The sequence below is a fragment of the Neofelis nebulosa genome, chromosome 13, assembly GCF_028018385.1.
Source record: "Neofelis nebulosa isolate mNeoNeb1 chromosome 13, mNeoNeb1.pri, whole genome shotgun sequence".
In the NCBI taxonomy this organism is placed as follows: Eukaryota; Metazoa; Chordata; class Mammalia; order Carnivora; family Felidae; genus Neofelis; species Neofelis nebulosa.
Window position 1 is genome coordinate 75,531,212 of NC_080794.1, and position 23,649 is coordinate 75,554,860.

Consider the following 23,649-nt stretch of genomic DNA (forward strand, 5'->3'; position numbering starts at 1 on the left):
CCACACATTGTTTATTCGCTAGTTGATAGACACTTCGGATGGCTCTCGTTTATGGCAATTAGGATTAAAGCCTCTGTAAACATTTGTGTACAGGTTTTTATGTGGACATTTGTACTTAGTTCTCTTGGGCAGATGCTTAGTGATTGAAATTGCTAGGTCATATGGAAGTGTATGTGTCATTTTATAAGAAACTGCCAAACTGTTCTCAAAACTTTTTCTTAGAATCCCAAGTGTCCTTCTGGAATAATACTGCTTTAGTCTGGAGAACTTCTGTAACATTTCTAGAGACACATGTCTGCTGACATTGATTTCTCTTGGCTATTTTTTTAAGGGGGGGGATGTTGGGAGTGAGATATCTGAAAAAGTATTTAGCTTTTATTTTTGAAAGATATTTTTTACTCCATGTGTAAGTCTGGACTGAATTTTTTTAGGTACTTTGAAGATGCATTCCATTGTCTTATAACTTACAGAGTTTTAAACAAGAGGTCTAATTATTTTCCTAGTTCTTTTACATATAAAGTGCCCCGCCCCCTTTGGCTGCCTTCAAGATTTCCTTTGATTTTTAGCAGTTTGGTAAGTGTAGGAGTTATCCTTAGAATTCTTGAGTCTGGTTTTGTGTCCTTCACTATTGGTGGAAAAATTCTCACCTATCATCTCTTCATGTATGTTTTCTGCTCTTTTCTTTCTGGGATTTCAGCTACTTATATGTGAGACTCTGATGTTCCACCCAACAGTTCTTACGTATCATGTTTTTTATTTCACCTTTTTTTCTGTGGTGTTTCAATTCAGATCATTTATATTGGTTTATCTTTAGGGTCATTGTTTCCTCAGCTGTGTCTAATAGTTGATTAGATGAGCCTATTGAAGGAATTTTTATTATTGGGATTCTTTTGTGTATAGCATCTCCATTTTACTGTTTCCTATAGATTCCATGTATCTGCTTAAATTCTTCACCTATTTAGGTATGTTGGTCACCTCTTTCTCTAGATTCTTTAACATAGAAAGTATAGCTCTCTCAAAGTCCATACCCTACAGTTCCAGATTTCAGGTCATCCCTGAGTCTGTTCTGTTGATTGTTTTGTCTCTTAAAAGTGGAGTTTTGGTTTGGGAGGGGGGTGTTGTTTTGTTCTGGCCTTGCTGTTATGTGTGTCTTCTCTCTTTTTTTTTTTTTTTTTTTTTTTTTTTTAATATTCCAGTCATCTTGAACAGAACTGTAGAGGCTGAGGAGATCAGTAGTATTTATGCCATTATAATGGGAGGTTCAGTCAATTCGGTCAGAACCTAGGCTGGGCCTTGGTGTTATGATCGCTGTGGTTACTCTCCGTCGATCATAGCTTTCGAGTTCCTCTGGCAGGGGGCTGCTGCGGCCTTAGTGTGGGGAGCCTGCGTGCCGGAGGGTCTTTCTCAGTGTTGGCACACTGTCCGCCTTTGGTCACGCTGCACAGCCGAGCCACAGGGTTGTCTCCCTGCCTTGCAGTAGTTCCACAAGAGAGAGGCCGCTGCTGTTTGTTATTGGTCGACCTCAGTCCTGGGGAGGCCTTGTGTGCCTGGGCCGTCGTGAAAGGAGGCGGGAAGCTTCTTCGCTGTTCCCGTTCCTTCTCTCCGGGGCAGCTAAATTCTGAGTGGTTTTGAGAAGTCTTCTGCTTCTCCCCCAGCGGTGGGAAACCTGTATTGGTGTCGGCATGGGGTCTTTGGCCAAAGACGCCTCCCCCAGAGGTGGAGAGGTTTTTTTCTTCTGCCCTTCCTCCAGCTGTAATTGGTTTTTTCCTGTACCATGGGATGCTGGGCTTGGTTGCTTTCTCCGAGTGGCGTGAAGTTTTGCTTCATAGGAGGTTGAGAGATTGTGTAGAAAAACCTATTTACGCTAATGGGCAATTTCACAGGTGAAATTATTTAGAGGGTTCTAATCATTGGCTTCTATTTTTGATCCTAGTTGCTTAAAATAACATTGAATTTTTAAAAGCTAGATGGCAGGTAATTTTCTTTTCATTTTCATATTTCATTTGCTGATTTTATTCCTGTCTTATATAATCATTTCACTAATTCTTACAGTTACGAGAGGTTTTGCCTTTTAAAAATACTCCCAAAACCTTTTCAGCTCTTGGCATTGTCTTTTTTATTTTTTTACTTATTTTTTTTAGTGACTGTTGGAAGTCAGTAATACTAAATGAACTCTTCATTTAAAACTGAAATGTTCATGATCACCATATTCTTGTTAGAGGGAACAGAGCCAATACCTATACTTGGTGACACAACTACGTGCTTTAGATTTCAAAATCCAGGGTGGATAGTATAAATTATTAATGATTCTTGTTGGCTCAATAGACTTTATAAATGCCCGACTACCTTTTTCTGCCTTCTCTTCCCTTTCATTCTTTCTGATTTTATCTGCAAGAACAAACTCTTCAGCCCTCAGTGAAATGATCAGGCCAGGGTAAAAACTTCCTGAGAGGCAGTGTAGTATGGACTGAAGCCAGACCGCTTGGGTTCTAATTAGTTTACATCTTAGTAGTTATGTGACTTTGGACAAGGTACCTGGCCTCTTTATGCCTCAATTTCCTCATCTAAATTGAAGATACTAATAGTTGTCTATTTACATACTAATAGTATTTATATACTAATATACTTGTATACTAATATATTTATATACTAATAGTATTTATATACTAATAGTATATAGGTCAAAAGTTTATTGCACGAATTACTAGGAGCATTAATATGTGATGCATTTCTTTTTTAAAATTTTTTTTTTTTTTCAACGTTTTTTATTTATTTTTGGGACAGACAGAGACAGAGCATGAACGGGGGAGGGGCAGAGAGAGAGGGAGACACAGAATCGGAAACAGGCTCCAGGCTCTGAGCCATCAGCCCAGAGCCTGATGCGGGGCTCGAACTCACGGACCGCGAGATCGTGACCTGGCTGAAGTCGGACGCTTAACCGACTGCGCCACCCAGGCGCCCCAATATGTGATGCATTTCGAACAGTGCTTGGCACGTAGAAAGTGGTACCTAACAAATACTGTAGAAGGATTTGTTATAATATGGGGTTTCATCCTAAAAGTCACAAAGAGCTGCTGGTAAGCTGAAACAAACCAAAAATGGAAAGGCAAGGGATTGGAAAAAATACTGGTAAGGGATTATTCAGCCATAGGTTATCTCATAGGCTACAGGAAAGGAAGGACAGAAAGAGTGAATGTAGACACACATCCTGGCATAGAGAGCCATGCTTACGTTTGATCTGATCTCTCTCCTGATCACACAGAAAATGTTCTTGGGTCCTTGAAGCCAGGGCTAAGTTCATGGGGCAGAGGCAGGAAGGAGGGAGGGAGAAAACTTGGCTGCAAGAGCCCAGGCTCACTTCTGTAGTTCCTCTGTTCTGGTTAGAACACTAACAATCTGGAGTCAGACTTACTAATAGATTATTATTCCAGGTTTAGCTGTGTGAATTTTAACAAATTATTTAACCCTTCTCAATTTCAGTTTCTTTATAAAATGGAGAACAACTTACTAAAGTTGTTAAATTAAAGGAAATACTCCCTGAAACATGCTTACTTTAGCTCAGTCCCTTAGTCATAGAAGTGTTCTGGATGGTCATCATTTTTTACCACCTCCCTCCCCCCAGCTGTCATCATCAGTTGTTACGGGGAATTCCAGGACACTGAAATCCTGACCTGACACAGCCTTTGCTTCTATACTTTTTCTTGTTTCTCATGCTTCAAAGGAAATAAGTACACAGAGAGCAAAACCAAACAGATTGTTCACACTTTAATACTATAAGTTTGGCCTTCATGCAGTAAGACTCTGGCCGAACTAGGCCGGTCAGTTTGGAGAACCGATTAGGTCTTTGACTCAGCTATGTACCAACGCAGCTCTCTCTTGGCAGAGGGTAGAGGCTTTAACAGCGTGCCATCTTCTACTGATTACAGTTTTGTTTCTAATCTTTATGCTTTGTGCTTCTCTTTTCTTACCGCACAAATTAGGACCTTCATATGATGCTAAATAAAAGTGTTGATAGCAGATACCCTTGTCTCATTTCTGTTCTCGGGGAATGTCTTAGTCACCTCGGGCTGCCATAACGAAATACCGCAGATGGGGTGGCTTAAACAACAGAAATTTATTTTCTCACAGCTCTGGAGGCTAGAAGTCCAAGGTCAAGGTGCCAGCATGATTGGTTTCTGGTGAGAGCTCTCTTCTGGCTTATAGATGGTCACCTTTGCACTTTGTCCTTACATGGCAGGAGCAAAATAAAATAATTATGAAAAGATTTTGATCTACTTTTAAAGTGATTAAGCAGAGACAGAGTCCCCAGAATAAATGGGTGCCCTTGTCACTTTTAATATAATCTATGTTCATGAAAATATTTGACTATGAAAAATTAAATTAAAATACTTTCCTTTAGATTTCATAGGATAGTAATTAAGAACACAGAAAAAGAGGCAACATGTGATCTAGATTTTTCTGTTGGTCCACCTGGTGTCAGATTCCAGTTCATTTGCCAGCACTGTGATCCTGGCAAGTTACCTAACCTCTCTAAGCCTCAGTTTCTTCATCTGTAAAAAGAGCCTAATAACACTACGTGTCTCTTGGGGCATCTCAGAAAATGTAAGTGATAATCTCTATAAAGTGCTTGGCACATAGCAACCACAATTTTTTGAGAACCATCATTATTTTTGTTGTTGTTAAATTGAAAGACACTTGAAAGTGATATAAGTTAAGGAAGAAAAGTTTGGACACAAACTACTTGAAGTTAAAGAAGATACAAAAAAACAAAACAGCCTTACCAAGATATTTCTTTTAGCATAAGGTAGATCTGACCAAATTGTTTTAGTTAAAAATTCTCAATTATATGTAAAAGTTGCCTCAGAATACAGTTTGAATATATATATATATTTTTAGAGTAGTCTCCACACCCAACAACATGGGGCTCAAACTCACGACTGTGATAAGGAGTCACATGCTCTACCAACTGAACCAGCCAAGCACCCGTAAATTGAAATAAATATGGTAAGGGGCGCCTGGGTGGCTCAGTCGGTTAAGCTTCTGACTTCAGCTCAGGTCATGATCTTGCCGTTCGTGAATCCGAGCCCTACATCGGGCTCTGTGCTGACAGCTCAGAGCCTGGAGCCCGCTTTGGATGCTGTGTCTCCCTCTCTCTCTGCCCCTCCCCTGCTCACACTCTGTCTCTATCAAAACTAAACATTAAAAAAATTAAAATAAAATAAAAAATGTTAACAAAAGAAATTGAGAAATAGAGCCTTGTCATGTTGTAGTTAGTTGTAACATCATCTAAGAAAGTGGAAAATTATTTCTGATATTTAGTAAACAAGGTTATATTCTGATATGTTATATACCCTTAGCTTTTTTGCAGGTGAACTGTTTTTTTGAAAACTCTCATAGCCAACTAAACAGTGGATTTTTAAATAACAGCTGTGATGTGTATCTAAGTCTAGCTAATCCAGTGGTGGAAATATTTAAGTAGGCTCGATGGCCAACTGGGGCTTGAACTCATGACCCTGAGACGAAGAGTCGCATGCCCCACCGATTGAGCCAGCTAGGTGCCCCAAAGGAAATACCTATTTTTTTTTACAGTATTAAAAGATGGGGTCTTTTCATGATAATTGTACAAAAACCCTGTTATTAAAGCATATAATTTCAGTGGTTAATGCTCAGTATTTGACTGGCAGAGTTTCTCTGGAGAGCATATGTCAACTTGTTTTAGCAGATAAAATAAGAACAAACATTGTGTCCAGAGAGGCAGAGGGACAGACCGCTATTAAGAATGCTTTGGATTTCTATGAATTTACAGGTAAATTTATAAATAGTAAGTAACATTTCACAAGGAAAACGGAAAAATTTCAAAAACAAAACGCTGCAAATATTTTTTTCTTCAGATGATTTGTAAACATAACCGCTGTCATCTTTTAAACTTCTAAAACATGTGGAATGTTTGTGTTAACGAGATATGTATATGATAATTACTGTTTATTTTGGTAAAGGTTCAGAGGTCCAAAGAGATGACATTCTCTGGATAGCCATGGCAGGGACTCATCAGATATGGGCACTGCTCCTGGACAGCGGCAGACTACCAAAGAAAAAGTAAGTGACAGTTTCTGTCTCGTGTGAACTACACGAGTTCACAGAATTCCCTCTCCCCGAGTCTCCACGCTCACAGCTCCGCTGTGTGCTAGTCACTAGCGTGTGCCGGGCTGGAGCTCCGTTAACTGCCTCTCCGATCGTCGGGAGCGTAAGACAAGGTTTGTTTCTGGCTGACTCAGTAGGTTCACTGGGGAGCGTTCCTCTGCCACCAGGCCGATGAAGCGGCCACCGTCTGGAGCTTTGCCAGTCACCCTGGCAGAGAGAGAGGTGGTGAGTCGCTCAGTGGCTCTTAAAGCTTCTACTTGGGAGTGACGTACGTCACTTCTATCTCACGAGCCCAAGTCTTGTGACTGCCATTGCTAACTTCTGGGAACCTGGGAAGAGCAGCCCTATGGAGCATCTAGAGACAGAACTGGAGCCGTGGGCACATCTCTAACATGCAGTCCAGACATCCCCGCTCATTAACACAGACACTGGAGGACTGCGTGACAGAGCGGTTAATGGCTCGGGTTTTGTAGTCATGCCTCAGGTTGAATCCCGACTCTGCCACTCATCTCTCTGAGCTTAGGAGAGCCCACTTCACTTTCTATCCTTCCGTTTCCTTATTTATATCTCCTTCCTTGGCTTGTTTTGAGGATTAATAATATATATGAAGAGCTCAGCCTAGTGCCTGGTTTATATACAGTAAATGTAGGAGTTTTGCTGCCACTGTTGGGGATATAAAGATGAAAAAATAGTGTCTCTGCACACTTTTTTTTATATCCTTTCTGTAGAGCCTTGTTTCTTCTCCCTAACACTCCAGGTAGAACTACACATATTCTTTGCTATGACCTCACTGCACCCCCTGTGTAGTTACATTACTGTGCTGATAAGTGCCTTCTCTCTCCCCCTCCTCTTCCCCCTCCCCGTTCCTGGTTGTACTTGTTTACATAACTGTTTCCTTCTACTACACTGTCCCTTAAGGCACCCTTTCTCATTCATTTCTATGCCCTCTGTGCATAGCATAGTATGTGGTATATAATAGGAGTTCGGTAAGGGTTTATAGAATAAATGAATGAATGGAAGCCCTAGACCACAAAGACCGTTTAATCACCATAGAAAGTAAGTGCTAATCATCTCAGATATATTTATCAGTAGGAAGGAGTAGTTCTATAGATGATCGAACATACCAGATGCTCCAAACCGTGTGTGTGTGCGCATGTGTTGCTGTGTGTGCTGTTTGGCGACATTTAGTCATTCGTCTTACGTACTTAATTAAACATGCTGGATGCTAGGCCTGTGCTAATCTGAAGGGATAAAATATGTTCACTGTATTAAGAATAAAGCTTTTTAAATGTTGCTCTCTTCAGTGGACTAACAGAGGAAGAATGAGATCACCAAACAGAAAGTAGCTGGGAAATGCCAGCGCTGTGTGTAAAAGGGATCACTGCAGCAGTCCTTTAAAGTGAATAAGAACACCTTATGATAGCAATAAGATAGGAGCTATCCAGAAAGGCTTCCGGGAAGAAGCTGCTAAACTGAAACCTGAGAGGGGAGTAGGAGTTAGGGAAAGGGGAGGTTTTCTAGGCAGGAGATGACACCAGTGATGTGAGTAAATGCCGAATTGTGAAGTGCCTTGTGTGTCCTTTTAAGACATGTGAATGTTATTCTGCATGCCTATATGGAAAGTTCTAAGCTGGGAAGTGACCTGATTAGATCTGTGATTTTGAAAGAACATTGGCAGCATCTGGAGTGGGACACCACTAGGGACAGAGATAGCAGCGATGGGGCTGTGATGATCTCTGGGCATGAGATGACAGTAGCCCAAACCATGAGGTGACCAGAAACATTAATATGAGGCATCATTATAAACAGTGTAGAAAGAAGTAGCAAAACTGGCCAGAATCTACTGTTGTAAGTGATGGCTGTTTTCGACCTAGATGGTCAAGAGTGAACTAAATTTCCAAAAAAGTAGAGTTGTCACTGTTGTTCGTAATAGGAAAATGTCCAGTCAGATCACATGGACCCGTATCATAATTTTAAGGATGCTTTATCTTTATTACTGATCTTCAGTGGGCAAGACTCCTAACATTTTAGAAGGTACTTTTTCTCCCCACTCTTTTTTATTTAATTAAGGAAACTCCTATTTGAAATTAAGACTCGTATTAATTACCTCTTAATTTGGTGTAGTAGTTATCCCATGTATTTCTATGACTCTCTTTTTTTAGAAGTTTCTTGAATAAGTGCCCATATTTTATATATTCTATAACCCTTTGCCTGTATCCCCTGTTCTCTAACTTAGCATGAGTGACATATCAACTACTAAGTGATTGGTGGTCATTTTGGACTTGTGCCTGCTGCACCCTATCTGGAGATGATGGGCACATAGTCTCATTGTTTTGCATCCTGAGCGAGCTTCTTCCCTTCCTTCAACACACCACGTCTTCCTTACTGTTCCTCCAGCATAAACTTAGAAGCCAAAGTGTAAAACTTTCTCCATGTTACAAAAAGAATCCTTGCAGAGTGCTCTAAATAGAAATTTCTTATTGTATGTTAAGAAATGCGTTTTACATTTGATTAAAGCAGCATTATCATCCTGTAGGAAGTGAAGGTGGGATCCAGCTATACCTGTCTCTGGCCATTTTGTAGGGAAAAAAAACCCCAAAATTATCTAGTCAATGATATGATCCTTATTCTTGTCAGGGACTTCCTAGCTAGCCATTCAGAATAGTTTCAATTTTGTGTGTGTCCTTACACAGTGAGTAAGTTAATGATTTAGAAAAACTACAGTGAAAGGGGCACCTGGGTGGCTTGGTCGGTTGAGTATCTGACTCGGTTTCTGCTCAGGTCATGATCGCATGGTTTGGGAGTTCGAGCCCACATCGGGCTTTGCACTGGCAGTGCAGAGCCTGCTTGAGTCCTCGGTCTCCCCCTCTCTCTGCCCTTCGCCCTCTCGTGCGCTCGCTTTCTCTCTTTCTCTCTCTAAAAAAGAAAAACTACAGTGAAAGCAAAGCTGACTTGCACTCTTTAGGCCAAGATCACAGTTTGCTTCTAACAATGCTTATTTATACCACTGATTTCATTGTTCACATTCATTTGCTAAGTAAATTGGATACAACGTAACCATGTTGATTCCACCTATGAACTTGTCTTTTTTTAGTGAGCTACAAAAAGGAACCTGCCTTCGGTTCGCCGGAAGTGGAAATGAAGAGAACCGAAATAATGCGTATCCTCACAAGGCTGGCTTCGCCCAGCCTTCAGGTCTTTCTCTGGCCTCTGAAGAGCCCTGGCGCTGCCTGTTTGTAGCAGACAGCGAGAGCAGCACCGTGAGAGCCGTGTCACTGAGGGACGGGGCGGTGAGGCACCTTGTAGGAGGAGAACGAGACCCCATGGTAATGCCCGAAAGTCACTGTTGCATGCTGCGCCCAGACCCTGCCAGGCTTGCGGTTCTTGAATTGCGAAGAGTTAATAGATTTTTTTTTTAATTTTTTTTTTCTTTTCAACGTTTTTTTTAATTTATTTTTGGGACAGAGAGAGACAGAGCATGAACGGGGGAGGGTCAGAGAGAGAGGGAGACACAGAATCGGAAACAGGCTCCAGGCTCCCAGCCATCAGCCCAGAGCCTGACGCGGGGCTCGAACTCACGGACCGCGAGATCGTGACCTGGCTGAAGTCGGACGCTTAACCGACTGCGCCACCCAGGCGCCCCGAGCTTGGTTACTTTAGATACCTTGTATAAATGGAAACATGCAGTATTTGTCTTTTGGGGACTGGCCTATTACACTAACAAAATATCCTGAAGAGTCATTCCTATTATAGCACATGACAGGATTTCCTCTTTTTTAAGGCTGAATAGTAATTTACTATTACTTTACTATTTTACTTTATACCATATACTGTAGCACTGTAAAATTTTTAATATGTGCTGTTTCTTTCTTTAAAAAAAAAAAAAGAATTTATTTGCTTATGGTGATGTTGATGGAGTAGGAATCGATGCCAAGCTTCAGCACCCACTTGGAGTAACCTGGGACAAGAAAAGGAATTTACTTTATGTGGCAGATTCTTATAATCACAAGGTGAGTCCTTACTGAATTGTAGAATACCCTGCTTTGCATCTGTGGCATTTAAAATGCTGAAAGCTCTGTGAGCCTCCTCCAACTGCCACTTTAAAATAGAGAGGAGTAACAGTCTTTGACAACTATGGATAAGCCTTTGCTGTTCTTTTCTTGGTCCTTTCTTTGCAGAGAGCATATGATGGCACTATGAGCTGGGGAAGGGACTAAACACGTTCCCAATGACTACAGCAAAAAATTGTGAATTGCAATCCATCAAAGCTACTTAGTAACACAGTAAAGAAGGCAGGTGACAGGGAAATTAATATGTCAACTAACAAAGGAACGTTTCTGAGCTGTTGCATAGTTGCAGTGCCTGTTAGCAAATAATTCCATTTTCAGCATTTCCCTTTTTGTCTCTATTGCACAGATTATTCAACTGTTTCCATTTTTATTGCATTTTTCTTTTCTATAAAACTAGTGGGAAATAAATGTTACTACCTTGTGATGATACCATAAATTAACATAATTGAGGCACAATTGGGAACCATTAGGTTTAACATAAGCAGCCAATTCTCAGCCAGGGTTAGATGCTCATGAGAGAGAAGAAAGTCAGTTCAGCTGTGCCCCATTGTCAGGAAAAGAATTTTACTTTATTTTTTTAATTCCAGAAATATTTCATCAAAGATTGTTGCTGGAAGATAAGACGTAACTGGGAGTTTTACGTAGTTTTTAGCTCTCAGAATGGAGTGTCTCCCCTGAGACTGTAATTTGAATGTTTGGCTTTTCAAGAAAATACGGAAATGCCTATTCTTTTCCTGACATTTAGCAAGGATGCTAATGGCAATCGGATTCTCTGGTTTGCTTGATACTACGCTTTACTACGAACATGAGATTGGCCTTCAGATGTGTACTTCTTTGTTCTTTGTTTTTAGATTAAAGTTGTGGATCCCAAAACAAAAAACTGCACGACATTAGCAGGAACCGGAGACGCAAGTAACGTTATCACTTCCAGCTTCACCGAGTCAACTTTTAATGAACCAGGAGGCTTGTGTATTGGAGAGAATGGCCAGTTATTATATGTAGCAGACACCAATAATCATCAAATTAAAGTGATGGATTTAGAAACAGAAACGATTTCTGTGGTAAGCAATCTGAAAGTAGAAGTTGAAGAGTATCATTTCAAGAATCCTGCTGAAGTCCTCACAGCACAGACAGAGACACTTGTGGTTAAACCATCTCCAGTGTTGGAGGTACAACAGGTAGATAGAGTAGCGAGCGAATGCCTAGTTCAAGAATGCCCTGTTCTTGTTAAAATAAAACTTCCATTTGTGCCGAGAGTGTTTAAGATACTGGAAATTGGAAAGACTTTGAACTTTCAGAAAAGGAAAAAAGAGGACTCCGATCTGTGTTTAAATGTCTAAAAACAAAATGTATAGAGATACATCATACCACACATATCACGTGGGGTGGGTTGTCAAGGTGTTTTTTTTTTTTTAACGATTCTTAAATTAATGTGTAGTCGTTTCCTGTGGTGAGTCATTACCAAATAACCTCCCAAAGGAAACTCTAGCAGCCACATTTCTCAACACATTGAAAATAAGACTGATTAGAACTCATTTAAGTTTCTTCCAGTTTTTTAAAGATAAGGATAAAGTCTCCAAAATTTTTCAAGCTGCCTCCTGATATATCACATTTGCCTGAAAAAAAAAGCAAGAGTTTTTTTTTTTCTAAAATTCTAGGATTTTAGATTCCTAAGATTTAAAGTGAAAATACAGACTGCCATCATAACATAAGTGTCATTTCTCCTGACATAGATCATCTTATAGTTGGCAGTGAAAATTGGAATTGGAATTATACCCCCTACATTTAAATTGGTAACGTATTACTTTAATTTCCTACCATCTGTAAACATATCAGACAATGAACTTAGTTCTGTTTCATTCGTTAGTATTGGTAACTTTTTTTTGCCAGGATGAAATATGTTTCTCGGCCTATAAAATAATCATAAGGACGTCTAAGTAAGCACATTTCTAATTCAGACTAGAATGGCAATTAAGTTTCATTGATACAGAACCTCATTTTTCTACTGAAGTCCAAAATTAAGCCCTTTACAATTACTATAAAGCAGTTGTGCTTTAATTAACAGATTTCCTTATTTCCTAGCTCCCAGTCTCCAGACCTGAAAACGCTGTTGTAGATGGCCCATTCCTAGGAGAAAAACAGAAAACATTACCCAAACTACCTAAATCTGCTCCAAACATTCGACTTCCCCCAGTGGCTGCATCTCCAGGACAGACTCTGCAGTTCAAGCTAAGATTAGACCTCCCATCGGGAACAAAGTTAACCGAAGGAGTACCCAGTTGGTGGTTTCTAACAGCTGAAGGTATGAGAGTAATCCTGGAAATATTCCAGTATGAAATCATGTTTACCATTCTACCTTCCAGTAATACGGTGATATAAATCTCAGAATCGATTCTAAAGAATGAAATTGGTTTCCCCCCTGGTGGAGTACGATATTTTTAAAAACATACTACTTTAACTGAAGTAACTTGACTCGGGCTTTTTCCAGTTCCATTCTTTGTTTCACTATTATCTTTTACTTTTCCAGATAGCATCTATTAGGTGCTTTAGAGCTTTTCAGTTGCTGTTCATTTTATTTCAAAAGATTCATTAGGACTTGATTTACCAGTTACTAAGCCTGAAGCTACATTTTCTTCTTCAGAGATGCCAGAGGTAGAACTTGAGCCCAAGTACTTGCTTGCTATAAGAAAATGGATGCCAAAACCGTATCCTCAAAGTATGCCATTCAAGTAGAAGAATAAAACATTGTTGGAGGATATGTAACTGATACAAATGAATTACTGTGATCAGCATCCAGGCGGAGCCTTTGTCCTTACTCACTAATTTGTAGTTGTTCAGGAGCACTTCCTGCTCACGTCTATTCTCAAAGTATCCCCAGTGACTGTAAATTGTGTAAAGATTTGAATGTGTATTTGAATCGCTGTGTGCTCCTCATTAATTTTTAAGAAGGAATCAGCCTGCTGCTTGCCTTATAGCAGCGCTTTCCAGCCTCACTAACCGTGGACAACAACTTGAAAGTAAAACATTAGTGGTCCAGAACGAAGTGCTGACTTCTGGTCTCTACTGACCTTCCTCTGCCCTGCTCTCCCACGCTCTTTCGCATGTTCTCAGTCTCCCATTTCCTCCCGCCTCCTCCCTCATGCCCTCTCACACACTTCTTGTGTGCCTGACCCAGACCCAGGCTCTCTGCCTCCTTACCTTGCTGCTTTCCCAGGGCAGCAACCACCCGCTGGGCATCTGAATCCAGAGAGCACAGATCTCGGTGGGCCAGCCGGGAGGAGCTGCTGGGTCAGAGTCGGGGAAGCTGGCCCTGGGGTGACTGACTGAGCCTTGGGAGACCAACCACCCCACCCCCCGCAAGGAGAGGGCTGAGCTCTGCAGGCGAGGAGGAAGATGTCCGGAGTCAGCTTTGTGGGCAGGAGGCACTCAAACTCTGGCCATCTTCGGCTGCCCGTGGATCCAGAGCAGGTCCTCCACTGTGGGCTTCACTGTCGTGCCTGCATCTGTTGGTCTGAAAGCACTGCATCAATTGGAGATCACTGTTAATTTCATCTCTGTGTGTAATGAAAGAGCAGTGGATTGAGTTTTAAAATATGTTATTGACAAATTAACATTTTCAAGTCTCTGTGGTCAAACACAGATTAATAATAAGCCACTGGAATATAAAATACAGGTAGTATTAAAGTGAAGTAGTCTATAGGGAAAATTCCTGTTTTCTCACTTGTCCAAAATAGTGGCTCTGTTTTTATTGTACAGGGGCAAATAAGCTTTCAGACAAGAGTCCTGATAATTTAAGGTTTTTGAAAATTATTTATAGAGTACATTAATACACCTATGAATAAAGGAAGGTTTTTCTTCTTGGCCGGTTATTTAGAGACTTAAAATGCCCATTTTTCACTATGATTTATATAAAGTTGTCAGCATATGTGAAGGTTTTAAGTCCCCTCCCCCCCCCAAAAAAAAAGTCAGTATAAAAGCACCATTAGCATATAACTTTATAATTCCCACATGTAATGTATCTGAAAAATAATAAAGAAACCTTGTGTTTTATTTCTAGAATTGGATATTAAAATAGCACAGTTTGTTTTGATTTAAAATATAAGAAGTTCCCCACTAATCTGCCATCTAGCAAAGCCAAACCTTAAATAAAACATATTCCCCAATCCAGAAGTAAACAAAGAAGGCTGAAGCGTTTTAAAAACTCTTCACCTAACTCTTTAGATTTTCACCTTTCACCTTCTCCTTTCTCTTACTTGACCTGTTTTTCTCAAATATGATTTTTCAATCAACAGAGAACTAGAGGCAATACACTTAGAAGGGAGACTGAGCAGCCTGATATAGGCAGATGCCCAGAGTCCATTGGCTCATCTTGAAGTGAAAAAGGAAAGAAAGAAAGAAAAGAAAAGAAAAGAAAAGAAAAGAGGAAAGGAAAGGAAGAAAGGAAGAAAGGAAGAAAGGAAGAAAGGAAGGAAGGAAGGAAGGAAGGAAGGAAGGAAGGAAGGAAGGAAGAAAGAAAGAAAGAAAGAAAGAAAGAAAGAAAGAAAGAAAGAAAGAAAGAAAGAAAGAAAGAAAGACTAAAAAGTAGACACAGAATTTCATCACCACTCAGCAGGTGGTCTGGCTTTTGTACAAATGGCCCAAGTCATTGAGAAGTCATGAGGTTGTGTTCAGTGTCTTCTGTGTGACTCGGCAGGAAAGCATGTCCTGTGTTTTCCAAATGCTGGCTCTTGGTGCTGAGCCCTCTGAGCTGAACGTCCACGTCCATGTGCGCTTCCTCAGTAGGAACATATGTTCCTTCTGAGAGGAGGCGCTCACGAATGAAGAGATCTTAACAATTCTGATACTAGAAGCTTAAAGGTTGTTAGTGGCTTATTAGACTTGTGTTATAATCTACGTAGTGAAGCCTAACAAGAGTTATGTGTGAAAATGAGCTCAATAGAATCTCTTAGTATTCACATTGTTGAGCCCATCTGAGTAACACACGCAGTATTTGTTTCTAAAAATTACTTGGTTTTTACCTTTGGGTATTTAATAATTCATCATTACTTAAAGGACTTGAGCATCACCACAGAGTTGTACACACATTTGTGTGCCCTCATTTATTTTGTAGTTTTCATGACGTTCCCGAACACTCTTATCTGGTAAAAATGACCTGTTTAGTTAATTTCTAGAACTTAATAGGTTTCATTTTTAATTTCAAGGATTAAGGCTCTATAGTCATATTTTCATTATTGGGTCTGATTTCAGCAGAAATTTGTAAGTTACAGTCTTCAGAGGAAGAATTTTAACAATTTGATATCAAGATCATTAGACTGGAAACATCTCATGGGTGACCATTATGTCCTTCACACAGAGCATAATGCCTCACACTTAGAGGCTTTCAGTAAATGTCTGTTGATTGAATCTAGTCTTCGTGAGGTTTGTCTGATTTCCTCCTTGACGTCTTATACAGTCTTTGTAATTTACGTGTTTATTTTCTAGGCAATGAATGGCTTCTTCGAGGACAGATACCCTCTGGAGTAATCGAGAGCATTTCCAGTCAACCAGCCATCTCACTGCAGATCCCTGGAGATTGCCTATCACTTGAAGCCATTCTATCTATCAGCGTGTTTCTTTATTACTGTAGCACAGACAGCAACGCCTGTATGATGAAGGGAATTATGTTCAGTCAGCCTTTACAAATAACCAGTGCACAACCAGGGTGCATAGCTCCAGTAGAGCTCAAGTATGTATTTTAGCAAGCCAGCCAGCTACCCAGTCACCATAGCCCCTGGCCTCCACCCTCCCAGTCACTGTACCTTACAAAAAGCAGCTTTATTTCTGCCTCTGGGTACCAGGAGACCCATTGCTCAGTTCTAGCAACTGATACTAAGATAAAGCTACGCTTCATATTTACTTATCTATGATAAACAAATTCCTTCATTCTGGCTGTGTACCAGCTAAATCACTGACCATCATTTGAACCATGATTTTGTACTTTGTGCTATTTGGCACAAAACTTAAATCCATACTGTAGTCTAGACTATTATGAAGATAATTTGCAATGAATACTGATAACAGTAATGAAACCAAATATTTTAACTTTTTCTATCTTTATTAGCGAGTAGCACATTTAAATATATAAATTTCACAATAACTTTAAACAGAACCTAAGATCCAGTCCACATGTTGGTATAAGGACACCTGCCATTCAGGGCCTAAGGTCTGTTTTAAGCCAAAAAAAAAAAAAAAAAAAAAAAAATCACATTACAGAAGCTTAAAGAGTATCTGGGTGGTAAATATGTTCTCTGTTCTCTATGATTCTCTCATTTGAGAGCAATTTAAAAGAATTTCTATTTTTATTATAAATTATTTGCTATTTTAACATGCCATTATTAATGCCTTATAACTATATACAGAAAAAGAGGTCTAAGGATGTACAGACTCAATTTCTGAACTTTTTCTGATTGAATACAGTCTTACCGGGTAATAAGTGAGGCCCCAGAAATACTACAACTTTCAAGGAGAAAGGGACTTTGGGACATATTACTATCTGTGATGCTATTTATGATAATAAATTGTGACAGCTGAATCTGAGTAAGTAGGTATATATACGTTGTCTTAGAGGTTTAAATTTCACCTGTAAGCATTAAAGTGTGCAGATTCGTTGGATTTGGGGTTTTTGGGCTCCCCTATACAGAACTTAAATTATCATTTATTGTGATGTTTTTTAAAAAATCACTTTTAAGCCTTCAAGGAAAGTTTTAGTGTGAAGCACTTTCATTCTATTAATATGTATATATATTTATTACTCTTTAAAACATTAGGGCTGAAACATACAGTGATTAAATGACACCGGGGAGGTTTTTAACCCCAAAAGAAATTGCCAGTAGAAGATAATGGAAAGTTTTTTTCTTATAATTTCCCTTTATAACTATTTAAAAGCCTATTCTTGTTTTTACTACAACTGGTTCAATACGTTTGTGATTTAATCAGCTTACAGGATTTTGAAAATGTCAGGCATAAACTATATTTCCACAATAACTATTTATAGGCAAGATGACATAATATGCCTTTCCCCCCTTCAGAAACAAATTTGAACTATAATCTTTGGACTACCATCATCTGCCCATTTTTCTTTTTGAAATACAATTTTGAACATATTAATAGCTTCATTTACTCAGGTTCTCTAAATCTCTGAAGGAAATGCATAGTCATGATTTGGATTTAATTTGTAATCTGCTAAAGCTCTTTTTAAAGAGAAGCATAATGTAAAGTTAAAAGGAATCTTGTTTAAAGTTATTATATAATTACCTCATAAACCTTTTCTTTCCATAAAAAGCATTCAGTAATAAAGGAATGAATAACATTAATATTCTTTTATGGAAAATAGGCTGAAGTCCTGTTTTAATCTAATTTGAAATATTCTACTTCTCATTTCCATTTGGACATGATGAGAATATTTTGGGTTAATCTTTTCCTATTTAAAAAGACATAAACAATTTCACTTCCTGGGAAAGAAGTATATATGGTTTTAACCCAATTCAGAAATACCTGGTAATTAATTTTTCAATATAATATACAAACACACATATGTATTATGTATCTCTATTCCTTTTGTCTAGACAGTTTTCAGTTAGTATTAAGCTTATATTTTCTTTCAAAATAGTTCTATTGAACATTCTTAGTCACCAATATGCACTATTTCTTACATTAAAAATATTATTTATGTGGATTTAGTATGATTTTTTATGAATCCTACTAAAGCAGTATAAGTAGGTTCCTAGAATTTATGACTAACATAAACCTCTTACATAAGAGGAAGCACTCGAAAGTTTATTTTTAAAAACTTCTTGATCCTTGTCTGCCTTCTGTTTTCTATAAGGACTTGCATTTTTTTTTTTAGCTTTAGCTTTCCTTGTATCAATTATGTCCAGTGATAGTTTAAAAAGAGTCAGATTTTAGCATAAGTCATCTTAATCAAAGTGCCAGTAATGTGGCATCACACACACTTTGACACGATACCTGGGATCTTTGCCCTGAATTGTGCTGTTTTTGTCACTATTTTTCCCATCACTCTCTGGGATATTATTTCACAAGCAGTAGGACTTTTTTTTTTTTTTCCTGAATTTATACTCAGGATTAATAGGATCCCTGAAAAGAACTTTGCTTATCTTAAATATGCTGCCTCAAGCAAATATTTAACCTACTCACAAGGAAAAACTTTATAGTTGAATCACCCATAAGTGTAATTCCGGCAAAGTTCAATGACTACAAAACAGTTTTCCCCCTGACTGTTCTAATTAAAACTATAGTTATAGTATTATTAGGTCTGCAGAAAGCTATAAATCTTAACACAGCCAAAAATATTTCACACGTGCTGATGAATATATATATGTGTGTGTGTGTGTGTGCACACATGCACGTGTATAGACATGCACAGATACAAAGATCAAGAACTTCTCATCTAAGTTTCTCTTATGGGCAGAATACTTTTGGTTAGTATCACCAAAATAAGTTACTCTCTGCTTGTTTGTCCATGGTTGGAAATTTTAGGAAAAAACTGAAAATAGATATCTGTAATAATTTTCTGCCTGCACAAAATTTATTATATCTGCCAATTAAAAAGACTTCAGTCTGGCCCTTGTATTTGGTATCGTGTTTAAGAACAATCATCAAAAACTAAATTCCATAGTTCACGACTGCATAAAAATACATGGGAGGAACTATGTCAACGGTGGTTCTCCTCAATGATAAAATTATAAATATTTTAATTCAACTTGCCTATAGTTTGTTTTCAGTGAACAATGTGTTATTTTCAGGGGGGAAGAAGTTTTTTTTAAAGATTTAAAGTGAAACTGAATTTAAAGGAAAACTGAATGGGAAGCACTGATGTAACTTCTAAAATCACCTTTATTGCAAGGATCAGAACATAATTTGGAATGCTTTGATCTATTGGTTCTCTTAAGTATGTGATTTGGTAAAGACAGAAATGATTAGGACTTTTTATTCTGGTGTTTTTATTGCGTAATGTGTAGAGGTTAAGGGCACGTGCTTTGCAGGCTCTTGGACTCTAGCCCTATAAAATGGGGCCACTCTACCTGTTTTATGGGGTCGCCATAAGGATTCAATGAAATAGTGTTTGTAAAGCTTTTAGTAATTAATGGAGCTGCTACTTATTAGCTAATGATGATAATTTATGACCATAAATATCTAGCTTGACATTTGCTTTGCAATTGCAATTCTAAAGGAAAATATTTCCCAACCATCTATTTGATATGTTAATACTCCCCATAGAGTTGGGACCCGATAAGAGAAACACAGTTTTATAATAAAGTGTATTGCTATTTATAAATGATGTTAGAGTTAGAAGCCTACAGTTTTATGGACATTTTCTTAAACCCAGAACTACGACCGATTACCTTCCTTTGAGAGGGTCCACACGTACTCACCCTGCACCCATGCCTGTAATGCAGTCTGATGGTGCTCCACAAAATCTTCAAAGTGCCTTCACGCAATTTGCCTCCTTTGAGCTTCCGGGTAACCTACGAATCAGACAAATAGATGTTACCTCCATTTTAAAGATGAGGAAATGGCTCCGGCACGTCGGGGACCATATCTCAAGCTCTCAGAGTAATACGTCAGACACTGGAGCAGTGCCTGGCACAGGCTGTCGTTGGACCAGTTTCGTGGAATGGTTAAGAAGGTGAATCGTGAGTGATCTTTTATTTGAATACCGGTCTCCTGAGTCCTGCCTACTTGCAGATGTAGAGTGAAGACAGCCCTCGGAATTAAGAGCACTTGCTTCTGTGGATGCTTTCTCAAGCCTGTGTGGTATTTACGGAGAGCTGAATATATTGAGTGCTCAGTATGTGCCTGGCACTTTTCTAAGTGCTTTTCATGTATTAGCTCGTTTAACCTCCACAACAGCCTTCTGAGAGAGGTTCTGTTTTTCCTTATTTCCCTGACGAGGAAACCGAAACAAAAGAGTCACAAGCCTTTCCACCAGTATATTCGAGCTCACGCATTTAGGAAGTGGCCAGGCCTGGATGCGTCCGCTGAACTACCATGTTATACTGCCTCTCAAAAGTATTTGTTTTACACCTACATCTTTTGAAGCTATATATAGTAAATAATAATCTAAAGAATCCAAAAAGTCCTAGAACCCAAAAGTCCAAAAACACGTTTTTGAAATTTAACTCCACCGAACCGTATTAGCTCTTTGGCTTTTCGTTATACGCTCTTACCCTTCACGGCTTGGAACAGACTGCATACTTTTGTTTCCCAAAAGATTTTGTGTACTATTCTCTCAAATTCACATGTCATCCAGGATTTTTCTTGGCAGATGGGTGTATTAAGGAATTAAGTAGATTTTATTGGTCTTCAAAAGGTAATTATAAGACCTTGTCACAAAGGATAACTTAATCCTTAGAACAGGACTGTCTCACAACCTAAAAATTTTGGTCATATTTAAGAACATTTTAATAACCAAAGTGAGTTCCAGAAGCATAGTATTTGGCCAGTCTTGGTAACACACAAAGTTCTCTGCTTACTCGTGTCATAAATGGCACTGGTAGGTAAGACCTTCGCCCCCCACTCCAGTGACTCACATATATGCAATTCTATTACAGTAAACCTATTCTAGCGTTAGGTACTGAAAGTGTGAAGTAAAATGTTACCACTGTGACTCCGTGATCATCTAGGAACAAGATTATAAACATCTTTTCATTAAATAGTTGGCTAATTTAAATCATTAGAACTTGCTAATTGCTATAAAATCTCATTCCTGAAACCCATAAGGAAATGTAAAACTCAAAAGGTAATTACCGTGTCATACTTTAGAAGTAGAATTCACTGTTAATTGCCAAGATTTCCTCCTCTTTCTCCTGTGGCATGTACATAGTTGATTTAAATGAAGAATTCACACTACCCATAAATCTCCATTTTGTCCTGAATAATTGTTTGTTTTCCCCATGTTCTTGCAGTAGGGTAACAAAGAGTAGTATTAGAAGTTAGGGTCTCACTGATCTGTCTCCATGTGTTCCGCGACCAGCAAACCTCGGCCCTTTCGCACAGCAGACCTACAGGTTCCTTCCACTGGCTACTTCTGGCTTCCGGGCAGCTGGTCTGACCACCCAGGACCTGGGCACAGTGGGCCAGGAGGCAGCACTAGGCAGCTTTTCTGATTGCTACCCCTCCATTTCCTAGTGTGCTGATTGGGTTTCATTATTTTCCAAGGTTCGAGTTGAACAGTGAAAATTCTAGATCCTGGTTGTGGGATGTTTGCCTAGTTCGAGTTCTCCGTTGTCTGGGGTGTCCCTTCTTCAAGGCATGGCGCTCTCGAGTACACCCTAGGGCATTTCATTCTGTTGAAAGCCCCAACCAAAAGGAAAGAGCCACAAGTATCTCCAGCTATGCCTCCCTGCCTCTGCCGGCAACCATACGCTAAAAAACACTAAACAAGCACAAAGGGTTGCTAAACGACCATATACTCAGGCCTTTTTGTGACTGCCAGGGCATGGTGTGAATTCCTTCCTCTTCTAGCAGCAACTTACAGACCTGATGTTTTTCAGCGATACAGAGTTCGGCAAAATTTGTCAATTTTTGAAAACCTGAGACTGAGTTACATGGACAAACATAATTCATTGCCTTTGTTTTTAATACACGCGGTTACATACTTCTATTTGAAATAAAGTGAAATGAGCCCTCATAATGCTGAGAAATCGGGGGAAAAAAACAGCCTTCAGATTTAAATATGCCCAGTTTGAACAGTATTTTCATGACTCTGGTGTGCTGTGCTCATAAATATCTGCTAAAACATAGAGGGCAAAACAGTAGTTGATAAACTATGGTAATGAAGGGTAAAAATAGACCTGTTCCTTTCTCAAAATGTAGAAGGACTCTGCCATGTAACAATCTTCTATTGTTAGAATCTTTGGTCATTATTCTTAATGCCACCAGAATTACAATCATTCTGTGGGTATGTACAGGATGGGCTGCCTGCCCTGCTCATTATGCTGTTCAAAACCAACAAGTTTTTGCTCGTATAGAGTTGAAATGTGTTGTTTCATGCACGTCTCAGATACTCGTCATCCCGATTTACCTGTAGAATACATACTACCATTTCCTCTCCACACCTTAGGCTTCCCTCTCTTTAAAAACAATGGTAGTTTCTATAGAGGTTTCAGCGAGGAGCTATGGCTCTACAGCAGAAAGGTTTTGGTGTGGCAAATTCTTTTTTTCTAGAATTCCTAATAATATCTCAGTTTCCAGAGCAGAACCGTACCCCCATGTGCTTTTAAGATTAATTTCTCTCTAGCCTGCAATATACCTTCCTAATTATATTCTACATAGGTTAATTTTTTTTTTTTTTTTTAAAGTTTGAAATTCTCACTGTCAGGGGTGCATTGAGAACCAGTTTCGAAATACTTACATTGCTTTAATTACTTTATGTGTGGTTTGTGGACAGAGTTTGCTGTGTGCTTGAGATATGTATGTGTAAAACAGATTTCCGAATTGTAACATCTCATAACTTTGTCATATTTTAGAGACTCAGACTCTCCCATCTTTTGTGTGGATAAAGTTGTGTTTTTATTTTTGAAAATACAGTTGGTCTGCTGTGCTGACTTCATATCTGCCATTCCAAAGGTTTATTTTTTTCTCCAAAGATTAAAAAATGCAATGAAAATCTAATTTAGAACATCACATATTGATATTTCCATCCATACTCTAACTCTAAAAATGTTTGCGGTCTGCTTTTTTTGTTTCATGTAGACAGAGTAATATATTTTTATATAACATTGTATTTCTACACCGATCTCAACTATTTTCAGTGATGCTTTCCGGTGCACGTGTTAACAGAAGATCATTTGGAACAACTGTGCGCACCGGCCCTCATTACCGACTCAAAAGATGTGTGATACGTGTGGTTATAAAAGCAAGAATGTATTTATACTCTATACTGAAACCTAATGCCTCTTTTCTAAAACTTTGCACATTTTGTTCATGAAATAGATTAAATATTTTCTCTCTAAAGCCACGTTTCTGTTTTTAATATGCTTTCTGTTTTAAGTATATCATGAGATAATTTTACTGCTTAAAAACCTATAAATCGTGGTTTATTATTTGAACTTTTGGGGAAATGAGCATAGGACTTAATTTTTTTAAAAAAAACTGCAAGCAAATAAAATAAAATCATGAAATCATAACTCCATTAATTAAAAATCGTAAATTCAAAAATACATTTAGGGAAGGTGATCAATTTAGTAAATGGTCTTGGGAACATTTGAAAAGAAAAAAAAAATCTCTACTTAACACTATATACAGAATTTTAAAGGAATTAGTGGCAACATAAAAATTGAAAATGCAAAATGCCAGAAAAAATGAAAACAATATAGTGTCAGGGGTAGGGATGGCATTTCTAAGTAGGACCTAAAACCCAAAAGCAATAATGGGAAAG

The 23,649-nt window shown here is 38.7% G+C and overlaps 1 protein-coding gene and 1 long non-coding RNA gene across 6 annotated transcripts in view; one reads left to right on the top strand and one right to left on the bottom strand.

The window, feature by feature from the left end:
• Nucleotides 1–19,197, top strand: part of NHLRC2 (NHL repeat containing 2) — a 55,497-nt gene extending 36,300 nt beyond the window's left edge. The window contains exons 6-11 of the mRNA XM_058697848.1: nt 5,997–6,096; nt 9,236–9,467; nt 10,029–10,151; nt 11,063–11,272; nt 12,294–12,513; nt 15,693–19,197. Coding sequence (XP_058553831.1) covers nt 5,997–6,096; nt 9,236–9,467; nt 10,029–10,151; nt 11,063–11,272; nt 12,294–12,513; nt 15,693–15,949 — 1,142 coding nt within the window. The 3' untranslated portion in view covers nt 15,950–19,197. The remainder of the gene's footprint in view (nt 1–5,996; nt 6,097–9,235; nt 9,468–10,028; nt 10,152–11,062; nt 11,273–12,293; nt 12,514–15,692) is intronic.
• The window catches only part of LOC131493401 (uncharacterized), a 144,027-nt gene continuing 131,502 nt past the window's right edge, over nt 11,125–23,649 (bottom strand). For 4 of the 5 annotated variants that reach the window (XR_009252626.1, XR_009252629.1, XR_009252624.1 and 1 more), the window contains 3 exons: nt 19,643–19,735; nt 13,410–13,765; nt 11,125–12,338 (listed from right to left, as the gene is read on the bottom strand). This is a non-coding gene — a long non-coding RNA (uncharacterized LOC131493401). The remainder of the gene's footprint in view (nt 12,339–13,409; nt 13,766–19,642; nt 19,736–23,649) is intronic. The other variant, XR_009252628.1, reaches the window with a different exon arrangement.